At 37.1% G+C, this 25,654-nt stretch overlaps 2 protein-coding genes across 2 annotated transcripts in view; both read left to right on the top strand.

Annotated features, from left to right (window-relative positions):
- Positions 1-25,654, top strand: part of LOC145768330 (protein lev-9-like) — a 90,915-nt gene that overhangs the window by 29,843 nt on the left and 35,418 nt on the right. The gene's annotated exons all lie outside the window — the stretch shown is intronic.
- Positions 643-11,576, top strand: LOC145768326 (uncharacterized). Its single transcript, XM_082579803.1, has 4 exons — positions 643-768; positions 1,563-1,727; positions 8,769-8,879; positions 11,371-11,576. Exons 1-4 carry the CDS (start codon positions 681-683, stop codon positions 11,574-11,576), a joined length of 570 nt encoding a protein of 189 aa, XP_082435929.1. The 5' UTR covers positions 643-680.

The following is a 25,654-nucleotide window of genomic DNA, read 5'->3' as shown; positions in this document are numbered from 1 at the left end:
TTTGTTTTTGTGGTATTTACAATTTAGCTAATGGTAATACTACTACAGTGCTATTGACAATTGAAATATTTTTATTAATAATAACGAGACTAGTAATGATGCTACTAATGATATTATTATTACTAATGATAATTACTAATTGAAGACCTGAGTTGCCGAACTTAAGTCAAAAATATGACTTTGGAGATAAAGAAAGTTAAAGGATGTGATAACTAAATATTTATAAAATGTGACTTCATGTTTCTTCTACTCAAATCTTCAATTTAACTTTGTGATGTCACATTGTTTGTTATATTGTCCATGCATATAGTTTTATGGATATAGCTTCATGCATTTGAAGGTTAGAGATTTTTGTAACTGATTTGCATATACTGCTATTTTGCATTCATCAAATGCTGGCATTTGCACAACAATGTAATTTGTATATACATAATGCAGGTTAACAATGAACACTCGTAATACTGCAAAAGTGCTCAATGCCAAACAGATCAAGTTATATCAATATATTGATATAACGGAGGTTATAAGAATATGTATATTATTTTATATTAAGTCATTACGTCATGTTTGAGAAGTGTGTATTTTGCAATAACTTATTTGAAACAAAAATTTTAGATAACCGTTGGATTGCGTATAGAAGCGGAGACCGTACCATCACTTTTTATTCAAAAGATTCGGCCATGACTCCGCTCCAAATTGCGACTGCATGGAAACGAAATGTTCGTTTTTATTTTGACCCTGCTGCAATTGTGATCGTTCAAGCATACAGTAAGTATAGTATAATAATTTATAATAAGCACTTTTTAATTTGCATAAGCACTTTTTCATTTTTCAATTTTCATAAGCACTGCATAAGCACATAAGCACATAATTTTAATTTGCATAAGCACTTTTTATTCAAAAGATTCGGCCATAACTCCAGTCCAGATTGCGACTGCATGGAAACGAAATGTTCGTTTTTTCATCGATTTGTTGGACCCTACAGCAATTGTGATCGTTCAAGCATACAGTAATTAGTTTAATAATCAACAATTGTTAGATCATTGTTACGATATTTTACCCTTTTTTTGTATAGCGTTGTGATATATCTCTCATTGCACTTGGAGCATTTTTTTTCCATTTCTGTTAAGCTAAAATGCTAGATAATGATAGTTATCAAAATGTATAATGATCAAATTGCAATATAGTGAAGAAGTTGTCAACGTTAAAATGAAGCAATAAATAATAAGCTTGTTCTATCAACGGCTCGTTTCCGACTTTGTTAGGAAGCCAAGCCTGGACAGATAAGGTTTTGTTTAACAACTTCTGATTATTCTAAGATCGGTTAGATATCAATGAACGTTTTTATTTTGGTTACTAATAAAGTACCCAGATACCAATTCAAAAATTTACAAACTTTGTGTTTTAATTTTAGTTTGAAAACACTTTTTTTTTTACTTTTGCATTGAGTTCAGTTAAGCAAAATTTATTTTGTACAAACTCAAATTTGCAATTTTGCTAAGGAATTTCTGATTTCAAATGATGCCTAATCTGCGCGGTAGTGACTAACTCTTGTGTAAAAGGTCGATGGTCGATATGGGGCGATTGGGAACAATGCTCGTTAACCTGTGGAACAGGACACCAAGAAAGAATTAGAGAATGTCTTCGTCCTTCTGTCGATGGAATATATTGCAAAGGAGCACGAAAGAATTTACAGAAATGCAACCAAGACGCTTGCCCTGCCGAAGGTTAGTCAAATTATTGTGGAAAACAAGGAAAATATAATGGCCATCTATGACTGAAGCACTTATGGTTTATGAAGTAAAGTTTTACAAAGCATGCATCATTGTTCAAATCACATTGCAAAACAGCTTGTTAAAACTTTTTCAGTTGAAAGCTTAACTGTTTGAAGGTTGGGGGGGGCTGTCAATTCAACATTTTTGCATCAACAGTTGTATCTCTAAAACCACTGGGGCTGCGACTACGAGATTTCTTGACTTTTTCTAACTTTCATTCACCTCTATTGAGCTGAATTTTTGAGCGAATAAAGGTTATAAATTGAGAGATATAAGGCATTTCTCAGCACATCCTCTAAAATATTTCATATTCTATTGTTCAAAATTTTCCCACCAGCTGGATGAAAGTAATTAATTTGGCCCACATCTCGGTAATCCTAACTGATTCACAGCGTGAAGGAAATTGGCAGTATGCGTGGACCTTTTGTTCTCACCACGGCTTACAAGCGACGTCGATACAAGAAAAGCTTCAACTTTGATACGATGAGTTACCGTCGCTTGCGGTTGAAATTGCGTAAAATTAAACATAAGACTTGGTGCCAATGCATCTAGAGCGAGAATTGTTTTTCGCAGACAATGATGTCCTTTCAATCAAACAAAGCATACAACGTTATTGCAATGACTCAGCGTCATTTGGAGTAGATTTGATGTAAAATGTGAGATAAGTATTGAAAGTGATCGACTTGTTTTGTTTCACTCTCATTTCTCGTGACATATTCAACGTTGTGTGTGGACTGTTTTTAGATTGTTCTGTTTGGGCCACAACGCTTTTTTGAATAATTAGAAATTTACCTACTCTAGAAGCTGCGCTGTAACATATCATGATTTTGGTTTCAAATCTTTCCTTTTGTCCGACACACTATCAAAAGCAGAAAAGGCGTCGATGTTCCCAAAGCTTCTCACATATACTTGTAAACATTTATTTCCAAGTCGACATGTAAAGATTTGAAATGCAATACACTTCTCATTTGTGTAGGATAAACCAGAACATCACGCTTTTGTGAAAAGGACGATCGTTCCACCACGTTTATACGTGATGCGGCTTAGTTGAATCCATATATTCGAAGCTTCTTGTACCAGGTTCACTGTCACTGATAAACGAAACCGCAATGCAGTACTTCGCAAAGCAATTGTAGCGTAACATTTCCATATGCTATAACTCGTCATAAATTGTGAAAACTTGTATATTTACTTGTCAAGTTGTCTCATGTGAAACATAAGTTTACATAACAATGTCACAATGAAATCTTATCTCCGTTTACCAAACAAAAGATATGAACTTATGCGACGTCTTGCAACGTTGAATCGACGGAAAGGCGGGTAACTGCCAACCTGAACTGAGAATGCATAAAAGAAATCGTTTATTGTCGAATGGACGTGACGTCAGAAAACGATGAATCGACATAGGCTAGCGGTGAAAGATATTTTAGTTAGATAATGACACGCGGCAGCGCGTTTACATTGAATAAAAATACCTTTATTTTATCCATTTCTATTTCCATTTTTCCTAGTTTCGTCTCACAATAACAAACAGATGAAGTTACGCATATTTACTAAATTATTCAATAAACAATAATGCATCATCCAGCATTATGTCAGCGCTGATTGACTAGACATATTCACGAGTTGTGTGAGAATTGTATTCGATTAATCGCATTATTTATTGTAGGTAACACCTGCAAAAATTCAAGTAATTGCAGACTCTGCCTTCATAAGTGTAGTTTAGAAGTAGCCATCACATATTGAGCCAATCGAATCAATAATCAGAAAATATAATATCATAAAGTATATTGCGTTATGTACATCTAGTAATTTTTATGAACATGGTATCATTTTGCAGGCAGGCGTTTTTATAGGGAAACAAACTTATTCCATAGTTTGATTTATGGCACTTATCCAACTGTTTCATAATGCGAATAGCTGTTTTAGTTGAATTTAGAAAAAAATATAACTTATAACCGCAGACAGATGCAACTTTTTTCATGCTTTAGGCAATCGGCAGTATGGTGAACTATAGTGGTACATAACATAACCCATATGCGGAGTAATCGCAAGGGTCAACCCAAGTAATGGAAAGGTTCTTTTTGAATTATGGTGATGGAATTCTTGTAATGCTATTGAACTTCATCTTGTTATGAAAAACTTAAATTGTTTGCATTTGCGAGAAATATCAAACTTTTCGATTTTTTTTATCACTGAACTGTCCGTTAGTAGAATGTTTCTTTATTACCTTAGGCTTATTGGTAAGTCAAGAAAGTATTTATTGATGTGACATATGAGGATATTCTAAGAGACCGAGTTATTTTGTAAATAATATTTGATTTTTGGACACCATCAAAATTTTCACACAATACACAAATGCGCATCGAGATATAGTGCTCATAGTTGGGAAAAGTTAGATTGTGATAATTACAACTTGCCTGAGTAGGCCTACAGCAAGGGACAATCAAAATAGATGAAACCGCATTCATGGTAATATAGACGTTTTGCAAACTGCTCTTTTCATTTTCAATATAATAACAAGAACGACAGCTTATTTTCACTAAACATATAAACAAATATCAAAAATTATGGATGAACACTGAACAGCGCATCTATATTTTTCGGTTTAGGTTCAACAATGCATTCTAGCCGTCAAAATGATGGAATATTTCGTAATTTTGTTGAGACATACCATTGCCCAATCGTTGAATTTACATCAGAGATAACTTTATTAGATACAGTAGATTATCAGTTTCATGCACATGGTTTCATTCAGCGTTATAATGTTGTTTTTCAAGCCACGTGGCGTTCATGGTCATAACGCAACATTGCAGAAACAGCCAATATTGATACTAGGTAGGCCTAATAATTATTACGCCGCTTTCGTCGAATCTACGTCGCTAAACGACGAAATTGTGCAAACGCCTGTTGGATTTCCCTTCTACGTGTAGTTTATCATAAACGTGAAGCATTGCTCAAGAAGCTAATCTGAATCACCACAGATAACCATGACATTCATATAGTTTCATCATCAGTAAATATGTAAAGTGCACTTCACAATTTTTGACAACGGTCTGACAATTTATTATATTGCAAAGTTTTGGTTTATTCTTGACTTTTATAATTCTGTGTAACAGTTTTTTTCTAACTAGTTTCTATGTGACTAACAATTTGTTTCATTATACATTTTCTTTAGTATTTCAACGCCATTATTAAAAAAATTACGTCCTTTTCACTTTAAAACAAAACATGGCAAGGCAAGGATTCAGTGCTGAAGAAATATTGCAACATGTTTTACTGGATTCTGACGACGAAAGCCAGGCGGATGATTTGGAAGATTTATGGCACTCCGATTCAGATGAAGAAGCGGATTCTTCTCCTTCAACTTCCGCAACAGCGATTCCGATCGAGATTGACGACCAGTTACCTTCCATGGGCGATGTTCAACCGGAGTTTGCACCACCACGACGGATTATAACATCGAAAAGACTGGTGAACAGCATAGATTCCTCTCTCGACATGAACAACTACGATGCTGTTAAGTTTCCCGACACACTGAAGTCTTATACAACTTTTGTAGAAAAGCCAAAGACCAGACAAGAGGGCGGCGTCAGCATTACTTGGTCTAATGCGAGACCGGTGCACAATGGGAGAAGGGGCCGGGCTAACATTATATCTGGCCCGACTGGTGTTAGAGGAGAAGCCAAAGAAGCCAAGACTCCTCGGCAAGCATAGGAACTATTTTTTTCTTTAAACATTTTGAACATTATTGTTCAAGAAACAAATAGAAAAATTGCCACACTGATTTCTCAATTGCCAGAGAGAATTTTAGATGACAGCAGGTACTGCTATTTTGGCCCAACCAACAACGAGGAGATGCAGGCCTTTGTTGGATTGGGGTATTTTCGGGGGCTTTTAGGACAGGCTGGTCATTCCACGGATGTATTGTTCAATCAACTGCAAGGGCATCCCGTGTTTAGTGCAACAATGAGCAAGAACCGCTTTAAATTTTTATTTTCGAACATTTTGTTCGACGACCAAAATACTAGGCCGCAACGTTGGAAGAATGACCGTTTGGCCGCATTTCGAGTCGTTTTCGAAATGTTTGACGAAAACTGCGGCAAACATGTCATTCCAGGTGACTACTTGTCGTTGGACGAAACGCTATACCCCATGAGGACACAAATTGCCTTCAAGCAATATAATCCAAACAAGCCTGCGAAATATGGCCTTCTGTTCAAGTAGGTAAACGCCAGCAGTTTCCCATACACATTTACGGCATTGGTCTATTCAGGTAAACCGAGGGAAGATCCATTTTATTTTTACGTTTGTGGAACAGAAGAAGTGGTAAAAGATATGGTGATGAGCCTGGAACAACACGGTGACCTTCAAGGTCGGAATATTTCGTATGACCGCTTGTACACCTCCATACCACTCGCGCAGTGGTTGCTTGACAGGGGTATAACGTCAGTGGGAACCCTCAACGCTATACGTAGAGGAATACCCCTGGAAGTGAAGCAAGTGAGTGGTAGGGAGGAATTTTCGTACGAAATTTATTGGCAGACGAGTGAGGCTGATCTCAGCCTACATTCTTATGTAGTAAAAACGAAGAGTTTTGGCATGCGAAATGTGTTGATGTTGACGACCATGCAACCTCTATTGGGTATTACCAAGGATGACGGCAAGAAGAAGCCACGCTTGTATAAGCTTTACGACTTCACAAAGGGTGGCACCGATATCATCGACCAAAGGATGGGTTCATTCACGTGCAAAGCAAAGACCCCACGGTGGACAACTACTGCGTTTGCTTATTTTTTGGATACTTGCCGCGTCAACGCATCTACAGTTTTAGCACTAAATGAAGGGACTGATCCACGCAAGCAAAAATCCTTCGACTTCGGTTGGGAACTGGCCATGGAACTCGTGAAGCCATTCATAAAGTCGCGATCTCTCCAGGGCCTGAACTATCACACCATACATAAGATTGAAGCAGTAATAGGAAAACAACCTTCAACAACAACTCCAAGCGGCAGAAGGGCCACTCTGCCCCAACTATCGTCGACACGGCGTAGATGCGACGTATGCAAACACGCTATTATGGGAGAAGGTGCCAAAGCCAGAAAAAATAAACTACCAAAAAACCGTGGCCAATGTCAGTGCTGTGAAAAGGCTTTATGTCCTGCACATTCCATACGAGTATGTCAAGCTTGCTTTTGCGCAGAATAAACTATTTGAATGATTGCGGTTTTATAAACATTGGCTTCAACCACAGCCTAAATAAAACGCGGAGCTTAATGAAAGATTTTCCTTTTTTCCTTTCATTAGACAGATAGCTATTTTTACGTTGATTCAACATATCAAGACGTTGAATACTTGTAAACATGCGCGGTTTTGCAATGAGATTGCTTATCAAAATCATCTATCCTTTTTTGTATAAAAAGTGGGTCATAAAACTAATCGTAATACTCGATGTAAAATTCAGCATTTTTATATGCTGAAACAGTATTGTATTCATATTTTATAAATCCATTTTCTATTTAGAAAATATCAATGTAATGCGGTTTGAACATAGCTGAATTTTAGCACGGATACAACGACTGATTTTATGACTTTTATACAAACAAGGACAGAAGAGAAGTAATCTAATTGCAAACCCGCGCATGTTTACATCGTCTTGCAATGTTGAATCCACGTCGAAATGATTGTATTAGCGTTGTATTCAATTCCTCGTATTATCGAACTGTAAATGTGCCTCATTGCATATTCCTAAATATTTCTGAACTTGTGTGTACATAACCTGACAGAACACAGGTTGCTTTACCATTGAATCAAGTTGAAACACGTTGCTGCAAGAGCCTTGTGCCAATTGCTGCAGTCCGGTATTACTGTAACCAAATCAAAATACTTATCAATATTTTGCTGCCAAACTGACATTTTTATCGCACAAACGCCCATTAGGCAGCTAATTCTTTGTAAAGTATTTCTCCAGGTTCACAATGATTTGATGCATAATAAATACTACTTTGAATAAATCTAAATATTGTTTGGATTTTAGTGTGTAACGTATGAATCTTAGAGAGCTTATTGAATCCACAAGAAAATGACCGGAGGCATTACAGATTTTCCTTTTGACGAAAAGCGTTATGACGTTCTGTTTATTAATGAACCGTAACTGTTTTATTTTGAATTTCTTTCTGACTTCTGTTTACGTAGACTGTACGTCGTAGAGCATCATCGACTTTATCGGGTAATTTTACTCCTAGTACTAGCCTTGTATGTAGCCGAGTTCACATTGAACGTACATTGAGAGACGCTGTTGCGACTACAATACATTGCATTTAAACCGCGTTTTTTGTCGTCCATTCGTTTCGTGGATTACATAATAGTATTTGATAAACGCCACCCTCTGCTTCTTCAGCTGGTCTACATTTGTTAATAAAGCGTAGGAGTTGCTGTTCTTGGAACCGAGGTCACAAGATCATAATCCAAATTGGTGTGACACGCGTTCAGAAATTTGATTACTGCATGTAATTGATGAAGCATTGTTCTTTTAGTCAAGGAGCGACCTTATTTTTGAGCGTGGGAAAAGTTATTATTTTGCATGAAAAATATAGATTCAAATTGAGATTATGTAAAAAACGTTTAATCACAACATTGCAATGCATGTTCTTCATTACTCTACCAAAAAATAATGGGTAAACTCACGCTACAATTGCTTTAATCGCAAAATAATCCAAAAGTCATAAGTCACCTCAACATTTCAACGTCTATGAGCAGTTCTAAAATTCACATAGTTTTAATTTTCGGATATGCTCAGCGTGAATAATTTTACAAAGTGAATCCCAAAGTTTGAAACCGTACCTTAAAAAATAACAGAGATATCACTCCTAAAGCACAAGAAGAATCGACAGCCCCGCCCCAAACTGAGCAAGACTCCAGGGAGCCCAACCTTGTAAGGGTTAAAAGTTTTTTATTATTTTTTTTCATCAATGTAAAACCTTTATTTTGCAGTTGACTTGTGCTTGCCCAATCCTTGCCGTAATAGTGGGACTTGCCAAAAGGTTGGCCTCACCTTCACTTGTCAATGCAGAAGACAGTGGTCTGGATCTGATTGCTCTCAGTGTAATGTTTCTATCAATACATATCGGACATGTTGTGTATAAATTCATGATGTGAATATTTCATTAAGTACCAGAGCCCTGTAATTGATGACCAAACTCTGAAGTCTAAGATCTAATTTAATGCAAATTCCAACACATCTAATTTTTCAGTAAGGATATAAAAGCATTATATTCTTAAATTATTACAAATTCTCGATCTAGTGATTATAACGTTGAAAGAGCAAAATAGTGTTTGTTGGTTTTTTAAATCTGGGTAACTTGATTCAAATGATTTATTTTTAACATTATTTTTCAGGCTGTAAATAGCAGAATGATTTTTAACGACATAAATTCTTGATTTTAGCATTGCGTTTAACACAAAAATTGATTAAATTTTGTTTATCAAAACTTGTAATTCATGGCCTGATAGGCAGTTGTGGGCCTTAGGAGCTTATTTGTTGTTTAATCAACTATCCGACCTTTATGCTTTTCTTCGTTTTGCTACATAATCTATTCTCCAGAAATGTTTATTTCATTCCAGTGTAGGCCTAAGTTTAATGAATGGTGTGCTTGTAATAAATGTTATGAATTGTTTGCTTGACAGGCCAGGTACATAATATAATTCTGTTGCTGTTTGTGTTATGCTAAATGCATGGTTGTTATTTGAATTTGTACGCTCAAAGCGGTTTATTGAAGTAGATTCTGATTGCAGATGATCCATGTAGACGGAACCCATGTAGAAATTATGGAGTGTGCACGGTTGTGGGCCGTTCATTTTCCTGTGCTTGTACGTCACATTGGACAGGAGATACTTGCGCGAGAGGTGACTATTTTCACTGAACACTGATCATGATTAAGAGTACCGTATACGCATTGGCTAAATAAAACACGGACGATCAACCGTAGATCAGGTCACACTTATGACCCAAGACATTGAGGACAGCTTCTCGGCTAAGAAGAAGGCTGGCGCCGTGTTTGTTGATCTCACGGCTGCCTATGATACCGTATGGCATAACGGCCTTACCTGCAAGTTACTCCGTCTGATCCCTGACAGACACATGGTCTATATGATCATGGAACTTTTGCAAAACCGCAGTTTTACCCTCACAACCGCTAGCGGTCGTCGAAGCAGACTACGCCGACTTAAAAGCGGCGTCCAACAGGGCTCAGTCTTGGCTCCTCTCCTGTTCAACATACACACCTACGACCTGCCCCCCACCATTTCCAGGAAATATGCTTACGCAGACGACCTGGCACTCCTGCACTCAGCAGGAAACTGGCAGTCAGTGGAGAGGAACCTCAGCCAAGACATGCAAACACTGTCAGCATACCTCCAGAAATGGAATCTACAGCTCAGCAAGTCAAAGACAGTGTCGGCGGCCTTCTACCTTAACAACCGGGAGGCATAACGTGAGATAAACGTCAACATTGATGGGGAACGCCTGCCCTACTGTGCCGAACCTACATACCTCGGCATAACCCTGGACAGGTCACTCACGTACCGCCGGCACTTCAAGTCACTGCGCAAAAAACTATTTACACGCGTCGCACTTTTGAGGCGATTGGGGGGTTCCGGCTGGGGAGCTGGTGCTAAAACTCTTGGTACAGCTACCCCAGCCCTTGTTCATTCCACCACTGAGTACTGCGCGCCGGTCTGGTGTCGTAGTTCTCACACTCACCAGATTGATACCGCCATCAACGACGCACTGCGTACTGTGACTGGATGCCTGCGTCCCACTCAAATGGACTGCCTACCCATCTTAGCAGGTATCCAACCCGCTGAGTTACTCCGTAAAAGAGCCACGATTTCTCTCGCTCGCTGCACATTGGACCCCGACCATCTCCTCCACGCAACATTCAAGCGACCACCACCTATAAAGCAGCGGCTGAAATCAAGACGCCCCTTTGTGCCTGCCGCACAACAACTACTTAAGAACGCAGAAGAACTTGGTTTAAGTGCGGCACACTGGACGTACCACATGTGGAACACGGAATGGCAAAGTCACACCTCCACGCTCCGTGACTTCATACCCGACGCCGATCCCCGTCCACCAGGGATGTCTCTCGCAAGGCTTGCGTGGGTCAGGCTTAACCGCCTGCGAACTGGCGTCGGCCGCTTTCGTTCGGACACGCACAAGTGGGGCCTGGCTCCTTCATCAGAACGCGAGTGTGGGGCACGGAACAGACCACAGACCATGTCATCCACCACTGCCTAACCCACCGGCCTCCACACGGTGCGCATGGTCTGAGGGCCCTGGACGACGAGACTGTTGAGTGGTGAAGATTTCCTGCCCTCCAATCTAGCCTGGAAAGATCGCTCATACGCCATCATTGGCAAAATTGTACAACATAAATAGATCACCAACTACATGAGCGATTTTTGTCAATATATTAACGAGTTCAAAAATCTTAACCGTCAATTTTACCAGTAGTGGGATTTACCGACGATTTTACAGGAATTCAACAATTTCTGCACAATGATTCTATTTATAATAATAATATTATCTCTTCAGCAAGAAATGTTTGCTTGTTTGACGCAAATCATCTAGACGACGGCGTTGTGATTGGCGGAATGTCTGGAGAGGTCCACGAACCAGGTTCAATGTTTGACGTCACCTGTAGAGAGGAAGGAGAACGACTCAACTTGTTTGTGTCAACTCTAACTTGTTTGAGCGGAAATGTCTGGAGACCTGATTACACTCAATTCCAATGCACATAGACTTGGCAAGAAAAACACTAAATTGTAAAGATTTTGTAGTTTTTTAGTTCATTTTTGCGTTTTTTAAGTCAATTTTTATGTTTATTGTTGTTATGAAGTTCGGAATGCAAGCGAGCACTCGATCACATTATTTTCCGCCGGAGCATCTAAACCTATATGTAGTCTGTCATAATTTTTACGATACCCTTCTATTGTGGACTGCTGCAACGGAACAACCAGATCTTGCTGCCTGGAATGCTTGTGATCAGGATTGCGGCTAATTTTTAGTATTTACTTCAGCCGGTGTAGCTATCGTGCAGTTTAGTAGTATTATGTTTTGGCAGTCCCAATTTGTGTTCCGTTGAAGACGGTTTACAGTTTTAGTTTGGTGTCGGTATAGATGGGTCTATCTTTGCCTGTTATCTGGTGATGTTTTGATGGTGACAACATTTCTATGGGATCAGTTATTTCTGTTTAAGCTCCGTTGCATCTCAACTTTCTGCTTGAACTTGAAACAAACTCGTGTAATGAGGAATTGCAGACTTTGTGCTCGGATCATCCCCGATTACTAAAATGCTCGAGATGTCGTCGTCACACTGACGGATATATACGAGGGAACCGCAACACATTACGTGTTACAAAAGCTACAACTAATCCGCTTATTTTTTTGCAATGCAATCACAACACAATTAAAGCGATTTTTTTTGTGCTTTTAATGATTTTTCATGAAACTAGAAAAGTTCAAATATTCTCCCAACTTGTTTTGTATCAGCACTACATTTCAAACGCTTTTCTTTGCAGCCTAAAAGTCACATAACGTTCTGTTGAAATGATTTTCTCCCGACTACTTGTTGATCAAATATTGCTCTTAGTTATCCTATAATTCCTTTGCAGCTAAAACTTTCACTCCCAATTTCAATTCCCTTAACCCCATTGTTAGCAAAACACTGCTGTTTTTACCACAGAGTATTTGCTTTCACGTTATTGTGTTTTGGTTTTTGATATGCGCATGACCAAATTTCTTATTTTTTTAAATCTGAAAGTGATTTAAAATACGCGTACGGTGTAGGCCTAAGCTGCTTTTTCCTCTAGTTCAGTGGTTCCCAACCTTTTTTATCTGGTGGACGTTTTTGGTCTATATTCAAATCTAAATTTCCCCCTTATAAATTCAGTTTGTTAAAAACTCGTTTACATTAATATTTTAATCTTGAAAGATAAACTAAATTTTCACTAGTAATAAGCTTTTTAGCCTTTAAAATTCCTTTTCATACTAAAATAATTTAATTAATGAAAAACGTTGCTGAAAAGTGTTTTATTCAAAGAATACAGTACATTCAAAATACAAGGGTCAATGCATTTAACGGTCTGTGTGAAGCTTGTGATTTTTTTGTTTCGACAACTCATGAATGTGGTGGAAGAGTATTGGAAAGAGCACAACGAATATCATTCTCCACGTCTAATCTGTTTCTCTGTTTTGTTTTCATTTACAAGAGTTGAAAAACCTAATTCTCATAGATAAGTGGAAGCAAATGGAAGGATACTTCGAATAGCTTTCTCTACCACTTTGGGATAGGAAGTACACATTAATGGCCAAAATCCAGTGATTGCTTTTTCTCTGAATAAGTCTCTTGCGCATGAATCGGTTTTGAGTTCTAAAAATTCATCCTGCAATTTATCGGAAACTTTTTTCATCAAAAATGTGAATGAACTTCGTATTAAATCAAGCTCATCGCCATAAATTTCAGAAAAATATCAAATGAATTTCAGTTTTAATGCTGTGAGATGTAGCAATTATCAATTATTTTTCCAATTCTTGTTCTTTGCTGTCAACAACCAGCACCGATGATAATTCTTTAAACATGATAACATTGTTCACTCTAACTTTTCACTTTCAATTATCAAGTCTGCTGGTGAAACCTTCCAAAGCATCTTTATATGCTAAGCGGTACTGGCATCTGTTCCTGGAAGGACCACCCAAGTCGAAAGGTATTGGCCAAACTGTACGTAGCCTCCGCCACCAGAGCCTTCTAGCAGGCCTACCTTAAGACAATCTCTTGACAATGACATAAATCAATCACTTTCTTTCAATCTGCCTTGAACCAGCGTGGAAACAGTAGGCTACATTTTCTAAATTCACATGGTATCAATGGCTCATGGATTCACATAACCCATGTTGATGCGCAATCTGCTTAAAACAGAGATGATGATTGAATAATATACCGTATATTGCTGTTTTCCCCTTGCATTTTCAGATTTAGTTTATTTATAGGACCAAATATATCTACCAAATAAGCAAGGAATCTAGTCCATCTGTCATCATTCAGCAATAAAACAAATTCCAATTTTATTTAAAGGTCAAAAAATAATTTAAGCTCGACTATGAGCTCAAACACTAGCTTGGTTACGTTTCCTCTTGAAAGCCATCGAGTATTTGCATGAAACACCAATAGGCTACCTACGTGATGGTCTACATCCATGTCAGTGCACAGTTGCTTATAATCGGCAGTTAATCTAATAATAATTTCTTCTTTAACGCTCTAGTCTAGGCCAACTTATTAGGCTTAACCCTTATCCTGTAATTACGGGCCTGAGAGGCCCGGTGAGAGAGAAAATTCTTTTAATTTTTTTCTTTTTTGGTTTTTAGAGCTGTTGCTCTAGAAATGCTTAAACTAGTGTCGTTTGCAAAACTTAAAACCGGAGTGCAAGAATTAAAAAGTCCAAAAAAAAATTTGTTGGCTAAAAACAAAAGTACACCTCAAATTGCAATTTAGGGCCTCGGAGGCCCGGTTGTAGTTTAGAGTAAACTTTAAATTATAATCTAAATTATAATAGAATTAAGAAGTGGTAGGCATACACCAGCGAGGTGGTGTTCGCCCATTTTAAAGTTCATGAGTCAGTAATTTTAGAACTGGCTTGTGTTGACTTTGATTTGGGTAGGAACATCGGTCTTGCGTAGCGTGAAGTGTCGACCTAAGATTGGTGACCTCGCCATCTCTGAGCTGTGTCGTTCTGTGTTCTGCAGCGGCTGTTTGGAGAGTTTCACTATCCCAACCTGAGTATAGCTCCAATTGGGGTTTCAGGGTGGGATTGGGGAATGATTTGGATGTCGGGGGGGAGGGGGGCTATCTTGAGTGTGGAGCTCATTTATCTTGGGTTAGGGTTGTGTTTGTCCATCATTCACATTACGTTCTTTTCATTTAGTTTCCGTATATGTTAATTCATTTACATAGATAGTAGTAAACAAAACGTTAAATTTCAGTAACATATATTGGGCTGCAGATTCGTTGCTTTATATCCTACTGTAGTTCAGTTCAGTTTATTTTTTGTTTTGTTGGCGAAAAAGAAAGACACAAAAAGCAAAAAGACAATAAACACAAATAATTCGCACAACAAGAATGGCAGCGAAAGACCAAAAGGTCACCAAAGTCAGCTGCCACACAAACATTTAAACAAAAGACCCAAAATTAAGAACATTAACACATACGGTATATAATATATAGCACAATACCAGCACTTTAATTTGTAAAAATTAACAATACATTAACAATGGAATAACACAGGGCAACATAAAAAAAACATTGTGTAGAGAAATAAGCGGATGATACGTTTCAGGAGTGATCATTGTACAAATTCTTTAATAAACATTTATATTTAAATTTAAAAACATTGTAAGACTTTTCTTTTATTTCTTTTGGTACTTGATTCCATAGTTTCACTCCATTAAAACATAGCATCTTCTTACCAGAGTTTGACGTTGTAGAAGGCAAATATAAATCATTTTTTTGGTTCTGACGGGTTTTATGATGGTGAATTTCATTTACAAAAATAAACCAGCCAGCAAAGGCCCGGGGCAGCATTTTGTGCACATATTTGTACATAAATTTTGCAGTTTCTAATTTAATAATATCGTCAATTCTGAGCACATTAAATTGGTGATAAAGAACAGTTGTATTTGTTGACCTCGGCAAAAATAAGCAGGATCGAATGAACTTGTTTTGTAACACTTGTAGTGGAGCAAGCAATGTAGTGTTTGCTCTTCCCCAATTTATAATCGAGTATTGGATCTTGGATTGAAACAAAGCATAATATAAAGCCCGTAATACTGTTAAAGGGGCAAGGTATCTCAGCTTAAATGCTATGCCGCAGACCTTTGCAAGCTGCTTTCTAAGATTAATAATATGACTATCCCATGTCAATCGCTCATCCAAAGTTACAAATAGTTAGTTTATACATTTCTTCCTTTCGATGGATCGGCCACTGATGGACAGACTAAAATTTTCTGCTGCACTTTTTTTGTTGCATAGGATCATATAAGTAGTTTTACTATCATTTAATGAAAGTTTATTGGATTTCATCCACACATCAATTTTTTTCTATTTCTCTATTGACATTTTTTTGGAGAGATGACAGGCATTTATCTGACATATGAAAGTTTGAGTCATCAGCAAAAAGTGTAGCTGAAAACGAAGGTGCATTTAAAAGATCATTCACATAAAGAAGAAAAAGCAAGGGACCAAGGATTGACCCCTGTGGGACACCACATTTAACAACATTGAAATTAGAATTCTTACCGTTAATTTTTCTACTTTGCATTCTATTTGTTAGATAAGATGTTAAAACGTTTAAAAACTTGCCACGAAAGCCATAATGGTGAAGTTTTTTTAAAAGTATGCCATGATCAACTGTATCGAAAGCTTTACTTAAATCAACAAAAACCGAGCATGTGTATTTATGATCATTCAAGTTAGAAAGTAAATCATCATAAATTTTTGTCAATGCTAAGCTTGTTGCATCATTTTCACGAAAACCATGTTGAGCTGGGGTTAAAATATTATATTTGTCAATAAAATTCATCATCCGTTTATATGGAATTTTTTCGAAAATTTTGGCAAAAGTTGGCAATAAAAAAATTGGTCGCAAATCTGTAAAGTGTAAAGGTGAACTAACTTTTGGTACAGGTATTATCAGACTCTTTTTGAGTACATCAGGAAAGATTTCTTGCAAAACACATTTATTCAGTACTTTTGTTAAAAACGGGCATATAATTACATTAGCCATTTTGATAAATTTAGAAGGTATTTCAAAAATGCCTGAAGCTTTATTTGCTTTGAGGCTCCTTATAGCATCAGATACTTCTATCTCATTTATATCAGGAAAGCCAAAAGAAGAACATTTTCTGTTTAACATGAATGATTCAAAATTTACATTTGAATTTGGAATTTTAGCTGCCATTGAAGTTCCAATATTTGTGAAGTAATTATTTAATAAATTAATGAATTCAATAGAATATGTTTTATAGCTTTTATCATTTATAGTCATAGTTGAAGGAAGCTTTTTATTATTCGAATTTCTTTTCCCCTCTATCATCTCATGAATGATCTTCCATGTTTTCTTGGAGTCACTTTTTGTTTCTTCAAACTTTTTTTATAATGTTGATTTTTCAGTGATTGTTTCAAATGATTCAGCTTATTCCAATATGCTTTGTAATTCCTCTTTGCTGATTCATTTTTATTTTTAATCCAATATCTAAATAGTCTGTTTTTTGTTTTAATAGATTTATGAATGCCTTTTGTTATCCATGGTTTGTTAGAGAGCTTAATTTCAGTTCTCGACATGTTTCTAAGTGGTGCATGTTTATCTAGTGTTACTTGAAATCGCATAATAAAAGAGTGCATTAAGTTGTCTGCATTATCACAATCAGTATTTACTTTATTCAAATTAGACTCTAAATCGCATAGGAAGCTGTCAAGACAAAAGTTTTTTAAGCTTCGAATTTTTTTAGTGGGTGAATTACACACTACATTTTTATTTTTAACACATAAGAAAATAGGTAAATGATCAGAGATGTCATGTAAGCAAATGCCATAGACATTTTGGTTACAAGTTATGTTTGTGTAGATGTGATCTAATAGGCTTGGATTAGATTCTCCACAAAATCTAGTTGCACTTGTTATCAATGACTGGCAGCTTGCAGTTTCAAGGGCTTCTTTATAATTTAATACTGCAGGAGACTTTGCAGCCTTTAACAAGTCAATATTTATATCTCAACAAATTATGTATTTACATCGAGAGTTTTCTAATTTATTTAAAGAATCAATTATTTTGTCTTTGAATGCAGAAAAAGCGTAACTAGGATGACGATATATGACTCCTACAATAATACTTGGTGATCAATCGAAAGGTCTTTTCGCTCATTAAATACATTGCCTTGTTTTAAGTAAAGTGCAGCACCACCAGCACTGCTACAAGAATCCTTATGTAGCATGACATAGCCTGGTAAGGAATAATTAAGGAACGAGTTAGGACCAATTTTTGTTTCTGAAATGGCAAGAATATCAGGAGAATGATTGACAAGTTGAATAAATTCTTCAATGTTTTCTTTGTTTTTCCCTAAACTTCTTGTATTAAAGTGAAACAAAGACAAACTACTTTTGAAACTTGTAACAGTTTCTTGCAATTGTTTATAGTTAAAATATTGAGTATTTGGTTCTGGTTTTAATTGGTTTGTTATATTTTTTGAGCATTTTGGTTGATTATCCTCAACATTTGATTCCAGGCAGTTGCTGTCTTGTGATGTGTTGCACTTCACTTCACAATCAACATCAATGTTAATTAGGTTTAGCAAATCATATGAAACATATATCCTATGAAATATATGCTATCCTATGAAATATATCCTATCCTATGAAATATATCCTATGAAATATACATCCTATGAAACATACATTTACTGTTTAGTTTTACAAAGATTTAAAACTGTCAACATTGAAGTGATTACTGGTAATGCTTACTGAGTATTCTATTGGCGTGTCCATAACCTATTTCAATTATATCACTAAGTTATGACTGTATTACAATAGTCGCTTAATATAGTTGCATATAGTTATATAATAGTTGCTTAATGTGTTTTTTATATATCATACTTTATTTTTTATAGAGTTGTTCGATTTTGACATTGGATAGGCTGAAAATGTAGTTTTTTGTTGTTAATTATTGCAGAGATGAAACCAGTTTCAAACAATTTGGGGGAAAAAAGGAAAATCTGGAGTCATCCCAAGAAAATATTTTTGAAACGGTAGAGCTACATTGAATTTAGCACATTCTGTGGCAAATTTGGGATCGCAAATTTTAGAAGAGCAAAATAAAATTTTTAGCGGGGCAGTTCCTCCCCTGGGCAACCCTGTTGCTACATCCGTGCATTATAGGCAACTTTGGCCTACAATCATTTTCTGAAAACGAATACAGCAGATGTAATGAATTGAGATACGATTGACTTACTTTTTCACATTATGTTAGTATTGGGCCTAAGAGGCCCGTAATCGCTGTTTGTGTTACAGAACAGTAATTATAGGATAAGGGTTAAAAAGGTTTACAATCCTAAAACCAAATTCCCCCCTGAAAATTGCAAAATTTCCCCCTAGTGGGGAACCACTGCTCTAGTTAGATTATTATAATGTGGTGGAGCGAGTGAGAAAAGTTTGCGAAAACACAAAACAGATTAGATTTTGGCTTTTATTTAGAAAGCATGTCACTAAGTTCCCCCTTTGATCCAAGTTCCCCCTACACTAAGTCATAACTCGTGGATTACCTAGGCGGTAACGCCTTGATCTGCTTCTGATACCCGTTGCGTGCGGCGTCATTTGTCGAAAACGCGTCTCTCAGTGCGGCGTCTTTTTTCGGTACTTAGCTTGATTACTTTCAATCGGCTCCAGCGCTTCACCTGTTGGAGCTAGCGGAAAACAATGCATAGCAAAATTGTTCAGTATTAAACGTAGTTTATGATTTTACGCTTTCTAATGATTCTAGATAGAGTTATAATGAATATGACGTTGTCAATGATGTCACAATTCCTATTTTATTGGTATTGCGACTTGAGCAACCTGACATGCTTTAAACGTTTTAAACAGCAATGTACATTGCAGCAGTGAAACCTTGCTGAATGGTTGCCAAGATTTTAGCGTTTCTTTTCAGAGTAAATGGAGCATGACTGACAAAACATAAAAATCCTTTCTTAGTTTATTTAGGTTAAGAAAAGGAGTAAACTAAACAAGAAAAACAGAACTATAAAAAAAAACTTTTGAGGCATTTGATTACCAACTAATCTAATTTATAAAGCGAATATTGAAATATTTAAAATACAGTAATGTAGACCGAACCATCAAGTTATAGCTAGAACATTCACATTGTGAATTTTAGCAGCGGATAAACTTTTATTTTCCGTTTTGCCGTACGCACTTAACATGACACATATATGTGTCATTCGCACTATAACAGACATTCGAGCATGACACACAATCATGTGTGTCACTCGCACTTAAAGGGATCAGTCTCTAGTCTCTGAAAGCTTCTGATCCAAGCACTATAAATAGCAGCGTGATTTGATTTTTATCATTAAAGCCGTTATTATAGTTGTGTATAATGGGGATTAGCAGTAGCGTAGTAATTAAAAGTATATTGAAAACGATTGTAGAATTCCAGCAGATATTGAATAGATTGCAAAAGTGAAAGTTATTGCCAATTGTAAAATGTAAAGTAGCAGTTGCAAGTAATAGCGTGTATTCATTTTGAAATCGACGAAGACGTTTGCTGTTCAGAATTTGATTTGTTTGCGTAGTGGAAGGGGTGAACCATTCGTCAGTTTAAGAATGCTCAACTATCCTCTCACAAGTAGAACTATTCGAGGATTTGTGTGACTTTTTCACGTTTGATTATCCTAATAAATTACGTCATTAATCTTTCTAAGTCTTTTTATGTGTAAGAACTAGATGGAATTGTGATATTCTGGGAGCTCGTCCAGGATAAAACACTGAATATAGATTTATATCATTCAATAACAAGCAGTCAAAATAATGGATTTTGTCAAAACTCACATGCTTGAAAATTTACAGGGTATGGCTGAACAAATGGCCTGAATGGCCTGATGAGAAATCCCAATTTGTGATAGAAGAATATTGCAATATAATGGACTAAAAAGCTCAGAGAGTAACTGACGAAAAAGAAGAAAGCTGTTCGCAAATTATGGAAAGCTGAAAAAAAAGCTCAAGGTGAAGGTGAACAAAAATGAGCGCAACTAGAAGTTGAAGGGAAAAGAGCTCCACGTTAAACAGAAACTAAAAAAAAGAAAGCACAACTTGAATTAAAAAAATTAAAACTAGATTTGGAAAGCAAAAAAATGGATGTGGTTGTGCGATCTATGACTGCAAACGATATTGGTGGAAGTGTTACTATGGCACAAGTTAGACACCCAGGTTTGCCGTCGTTCGTCGACGGAAAAGATGGTTTAGATAACTATTTATCAAGACTTGAAGAATATGCTGCAATAGAAAAATTGGAGAAGCCGTCGTGGGCTACTCAGTTAGTCATGTTGTTAAAGCGTGAAGCACAAGATATTCTAGACTTTCACAAGAAGATGCAATAGATTACGACAAATTTAAGTTAGCCCTGTTAACCCTATCTGTAGCGACACGGGGCTTTATAAGGATGCCCCCCTAGTGAAATATTTCACAGAAGTAAATATGCCAGAAATGTGAAATTTCTTGACTTTTAGTTTTAATCCTTTGCGAATTTTCTAAACCTAAACTGGTCATTTTTCTACCTCCTGCCCTTCATATAGGCTATAGGTTGGGCACTATATGGTTTGACCCAAAAAAAATTGCAACAAAAAGTTTTTCAACTGATTTGATTAGTATTGGGTGTCAGTATTAACATATTCAAAATCTTAAGGGATCCAACTTCCGGAAAGTGGTTGTTTTCAAGATGGCTTCGAAGATTACCGCCAAACCATTCAAATAACAGTGAATTGACCATAACTCGATCATCATATGACCAAAACATGTAGTTTTGGTGTCTATATCTAGGTTTTGATACCCTGTGAAGTCAATGAGACCATTATCAGAATTGTTGAATTATCTGATAGCTTATAAATTCAATATGGCAATCCAAGATGGCTGCCAAAACAATTAAAAATGAACAATAACAAAGTATTGGTTATTAAAAACCCGTTAAATTTCTGTATATATTCGGGTAAACTAAGCAGGCATAAAGAGTTTATACGATGTGGTCATGTACAGTAGACTCTTGACATAATCAGCGTAGGTAAAGAAAGCACATGGATCAAGTATTACTAAAGCTCATCGCTGTCACTCTCGATGTCATCGTCTGTAATTATGTGATGCTGTATGGGTTGACGCATGAACCTGTTTGGCATGGTCCACAATGTGGACTCCACATCCAGCATGGCATGGTAGCCCATATCTCCGGAAACTACAGTGAGGTGGACACCATTCGTAATTGCAGTGTATCATTTTCAGTAGGTTGTCCGGGGCAGCTTTCATGTCCGTCATGACTGGAACCATCTGATTATTGTCTACTTTCCATCCCCAGTCTATAGCATCCATACCATCGTCAGTAGCCTATACCCATCCAGACGATAATCTAGCAGTAAATTCCGAGGCAGCGAAATTTGGCAGAGGGTGATGTAGATGGCAAACGTTCAGGGTAAACAAAGGACTTGGATGTTGTAATTTTCTTGACCAACGTATTGCAGCGCTGTGTTTCCAGATTACTACTACCATCGTTGCCAAACCTAACGAACATAGCTTTGTTTCCAAGATGCTTGATATGGTCTGTCTGATTTGGGACAATGAAACAATTTGGACATTCTTTGATTATTGGTTGACCTTTCACTAGTTTCTTGAAAGCCGTCTACTTCCCTATACAAAATATCCTTGACGTTGAATCACAACCGGTGAATGTATGAATGAAGAGGAGCTGTGAGCATACGTCTGGTCCGATAATTGCCTTCAGTTTGTTGATGTCGTGTATCTTGGTTGGGTAAGCTTTGTCAGAGCGAAAGTAAAGCTCTTTAATAGGAGTGGGCTATACATGGGTCAAAAATACTTTTTTTGTTAATTTTCACCGGGGAAAGTTTTTTTCTATTCCCCTTAACCGTATCTGTCACTGTTTCCTTTTGGCGTCAAGAGGTACTGGCTGAGACCATCAGGTCTATACGTCTCTCTTATTGCTAATTACTCCGTCGGCTTATATCAAATAACAACGGGAAAAAGTATGACGTTGGTCAAAAGCCTTATCTATCACATCAATCAATTTATTTCGCAAAATATATTCGTGATTGTGTGTTTTAGGTATAGAAAAGGAGATAAAGACTCGGTTTTTGACCTATTTTCGCCATTTCTTGGTCAAATTTCTCAGTTGACATTTTATTTTGAAAGTCCTCTTGCATAGAACACCAAATTTCATCAATTTTGTTTTTCCGTTTTTGTGCAAACAGTATTCCATGCACTTTTTGCACTACAAAGCAATTTGTGCAAATAATAAATTACCTTCCTAATTGATGTCTGCCAGCAAAGATAGACTCATATCGCGTCAAAGACCAACTCCCTACCCAGACAGCAAAATCGACGTTAAATCAATGTAAAAATGACGGATTTTGCTGCCTGGGTAGAGAATGGAATTTTAGCGCCGTCGTGTTATGACTGACAGACACAAAATGAAACCGCACGCTAATAGTAAACTGTCAATCAAGCTATTGAATATCAGGAAATTTCTTGCATTTTATAACTGGCTGTGACAAAAGGTTTATTGTGAACTTCACAATTATCCGATACCAACATAATCGGGATTAAAAGTTGGTGCAAGAAAAAAAAGTAAAAGCCAAGAAATCTCAGGTTTCTAGCGTCACTACTTCTATGTGAAATTGTTGAATTAGCAGAGGGCGAGACCATAAGGTCTACGCCAGTAGCAGATACGGTTAACCTATCTCAACATAAAATGACAAAAATTTTGATCTTGTATCCAAAAAAAAGTGTGCAGAGCAAAAATCCAAAATGGCCGTTATTTTCCATGAAAAATCACATTTTTATCCATAACTTTACTATTTTGGGATTATTTTTACTGGTTCTGGTAACTGTATGTTTATGGGGTCAGGCAATATGTTACTGCATATCAGAAAAGTCACTGACAATTGGAGGTTGACTTAATACTAATTTATCGTTTTTTCACCTTTTTTGGGTTATTTCTTTAAACACAGTTTCAATTTCAGGGGCATTGTTTAAAATGTAACATGTTTTTCTCCAAGAAAAGTTCCTGAAACTGTCACTGTTGCTCCATAGTGTCTTGAATGTTGTCAATGCCAGGTGGTCGCTGCTAAGTTTCGTCTCTTATGCCAGCACGCGTCAGATGGTCCACTCGAAATATTCCATCCCCATTATCGTCGAGGTAAAACCCAACGTACCATCTTTTCTTTTTTCCTACATCCCAAATGACGACAAGTGATTGGTTTGGCTGGAACACCAGACCTTTCATATCCTGACACTCTGCCTCTTTAGCTCCTGTAAGTGTTTGTACTATTTCCTCTTCACAAGGGAAGACCACTGCTTCCTCAACTTGGAAATCATCTCCAAGGAGCACAGTGAGGTTCTCAATCATCTCCTCTTGGGATACCTTGTTTCCTGGTAAAGATCTCTGCGGACATCTGCATCATGTTGGTGGATGACTCTCTGATATTGAATTTCTTGCCTTAACAATGTCTTTAGCTCAGGTGGCTTTTTAGAAACAAGAGTTTTTACTTCATGGATAGATGTAAAAGGCCCATGTTTTTTACATTTTACAATTAGTTGGTCAAAAAAATCACTGGCTCTCACTTTTTTTTTGTAAATTCGTTTTCAACCTTTGCTTTTTATTCTGTTTCTGCTTATTGCTTCAGGTCACCTCCATTGCATCTAGTTGTTTGAAAACAGTTGTGGTTGACCGCTCAACTTCAGTGACTTGTCTTTCTGATAGCATAAGGTCACCTTTGATCCTCTTTATCTTGAACATCCTGTTTGATTGTTTGGCCGATTGTGAAACAAGATAACCAAACTTGACCAATTAACTCTCTGCAAGAGTCTGCAATACTCTGCATTCAAGTTGTTTGTCGGCAGGTTCTTTTCGTTGGTCTGATACCAGTGTATGGAGAAGAGTTGCTCGAGCAGCATTAAGATCAAATCCCAATGCTCACACTTGCGCTGCAGTTCTACTCCTTTTCCAGCCTGGATGCACATTTCTCCATGAAGAAGATTATCAAGATCGCTTTGTGGAGCATTATCTTCCATTTTCACATGTGTCCATTCTGCATGGTAGTCCGGAAGGGTGTGTGTATTTTTTCAGCGAGGTCATTGCAGAGCTGAGGAAAGATGTCAATTTACAAATCCTGGTTTGCTTATTCTGCACAGTCAAGGAAGGGCATTGTCACTCGGCATGTAAAATTTGCAAGTGCTTTGAATCCTGCTATGATGAAACTACTCAAGATAAATTTTACAAGCTCGAACAAGATTATTTAACGGTGTCTTGGCAATTAACTGCTTCATGTATGGAATGCAATCATAGACTGCATATGCTTGATATCCAAGTCGGGTAAAACGTCGCTCTTTGTAGAGGCTAAACGACTTATATACTCTAGTTTCCTCTAAAACCAAATCAAACTGCTCTGCTAAAGATGCTGTCTTGCCATCTTTCTCATGGGCTACGAGCTATAAAAGAGCTGCCTGCCAGAGCAGTTTCAACCACAGATTTGCTTTGCCAGAGGTAGGCCTGCAATGCTAGCTCTATATTTACAATGAGTTTACGAAGACCAATTTTGTTTTCGAGAGCAGCCATAGCTGTGAGATTGTCTGTATCAAACCATTCATTTGTGTGGGACTTACAAAGCAAATGATATGGCACATGCTTTGATGCAAGTTGTTCTGCAACACCTATCTCAATCTTTAGATTTTTGCATGTGGCATCTGTCATGAGGGCATCAATCTGCTCCCATAGACGTACTGCAGTCCAGCGAGGGTCATTAGTAGCTATCTGTAGTTTCTTCATCGTCTCAACATAAAAGGACAACTATTTGGTCTCTATCTTCAAATGCAAAGAGGAGAGGACATGTCATAGAGCGATCATCTTATATTTAGTGTAATCATTGTCACGAAAATTTAAGATGAGACTGGTCCAATCACCGTCTATCCTACTTCTCTGTGTAGTGTCAAAGTGTAAAGTTACTTTTGATGTAGGCTTCTTATTTACAAAGGCATTTGCAGCTGCTACTTCCTGACAAA

This window comes from Aplidium turbinatum, chromosome 4, assembly GCF_918807975.1.
Source record: "Aplidium turbinatum chromosome 4, kaAplTurb1.1, whole genome shotgun sequence".
Lineage (NCBI taxonomy): Eukaryota > Metazoa > Chordata > Ascidiacea > Aplousobranchia > Polyclinidae > Aplidium > Aplidium turbinatum.
The sequence above is the reverse complement of the archived record's forward strand: the minus strand, read 5'-3'. Positions and strand labels throughout refer to the sequence as shown.

Bases quoted from the DNA above. Each gene is read 5' to 3' on its own strand.
- LOC145768326 (XM_082579803.1), top strand. From the start codon at position 681: ATGACTCCGCTCCAAATTGCGACTGCATGGAAACGAAATGTTCGTTTT. The intron at 1,728-8,768 runs GTTAGTCAAATT...TTTATTTTGCAG, and splicing joins AGACGCTTGCCCTGCCGAAG to TTGACTTGTGCTTGCCCAAT. The intron at 8,880-11,370 runs GTAATGTTTCTA...TTATCTCTTCAG, and splicing joins TGGATCTGATTGCTCTCAGT to CAAGAAATGTTTGCTTGTTT.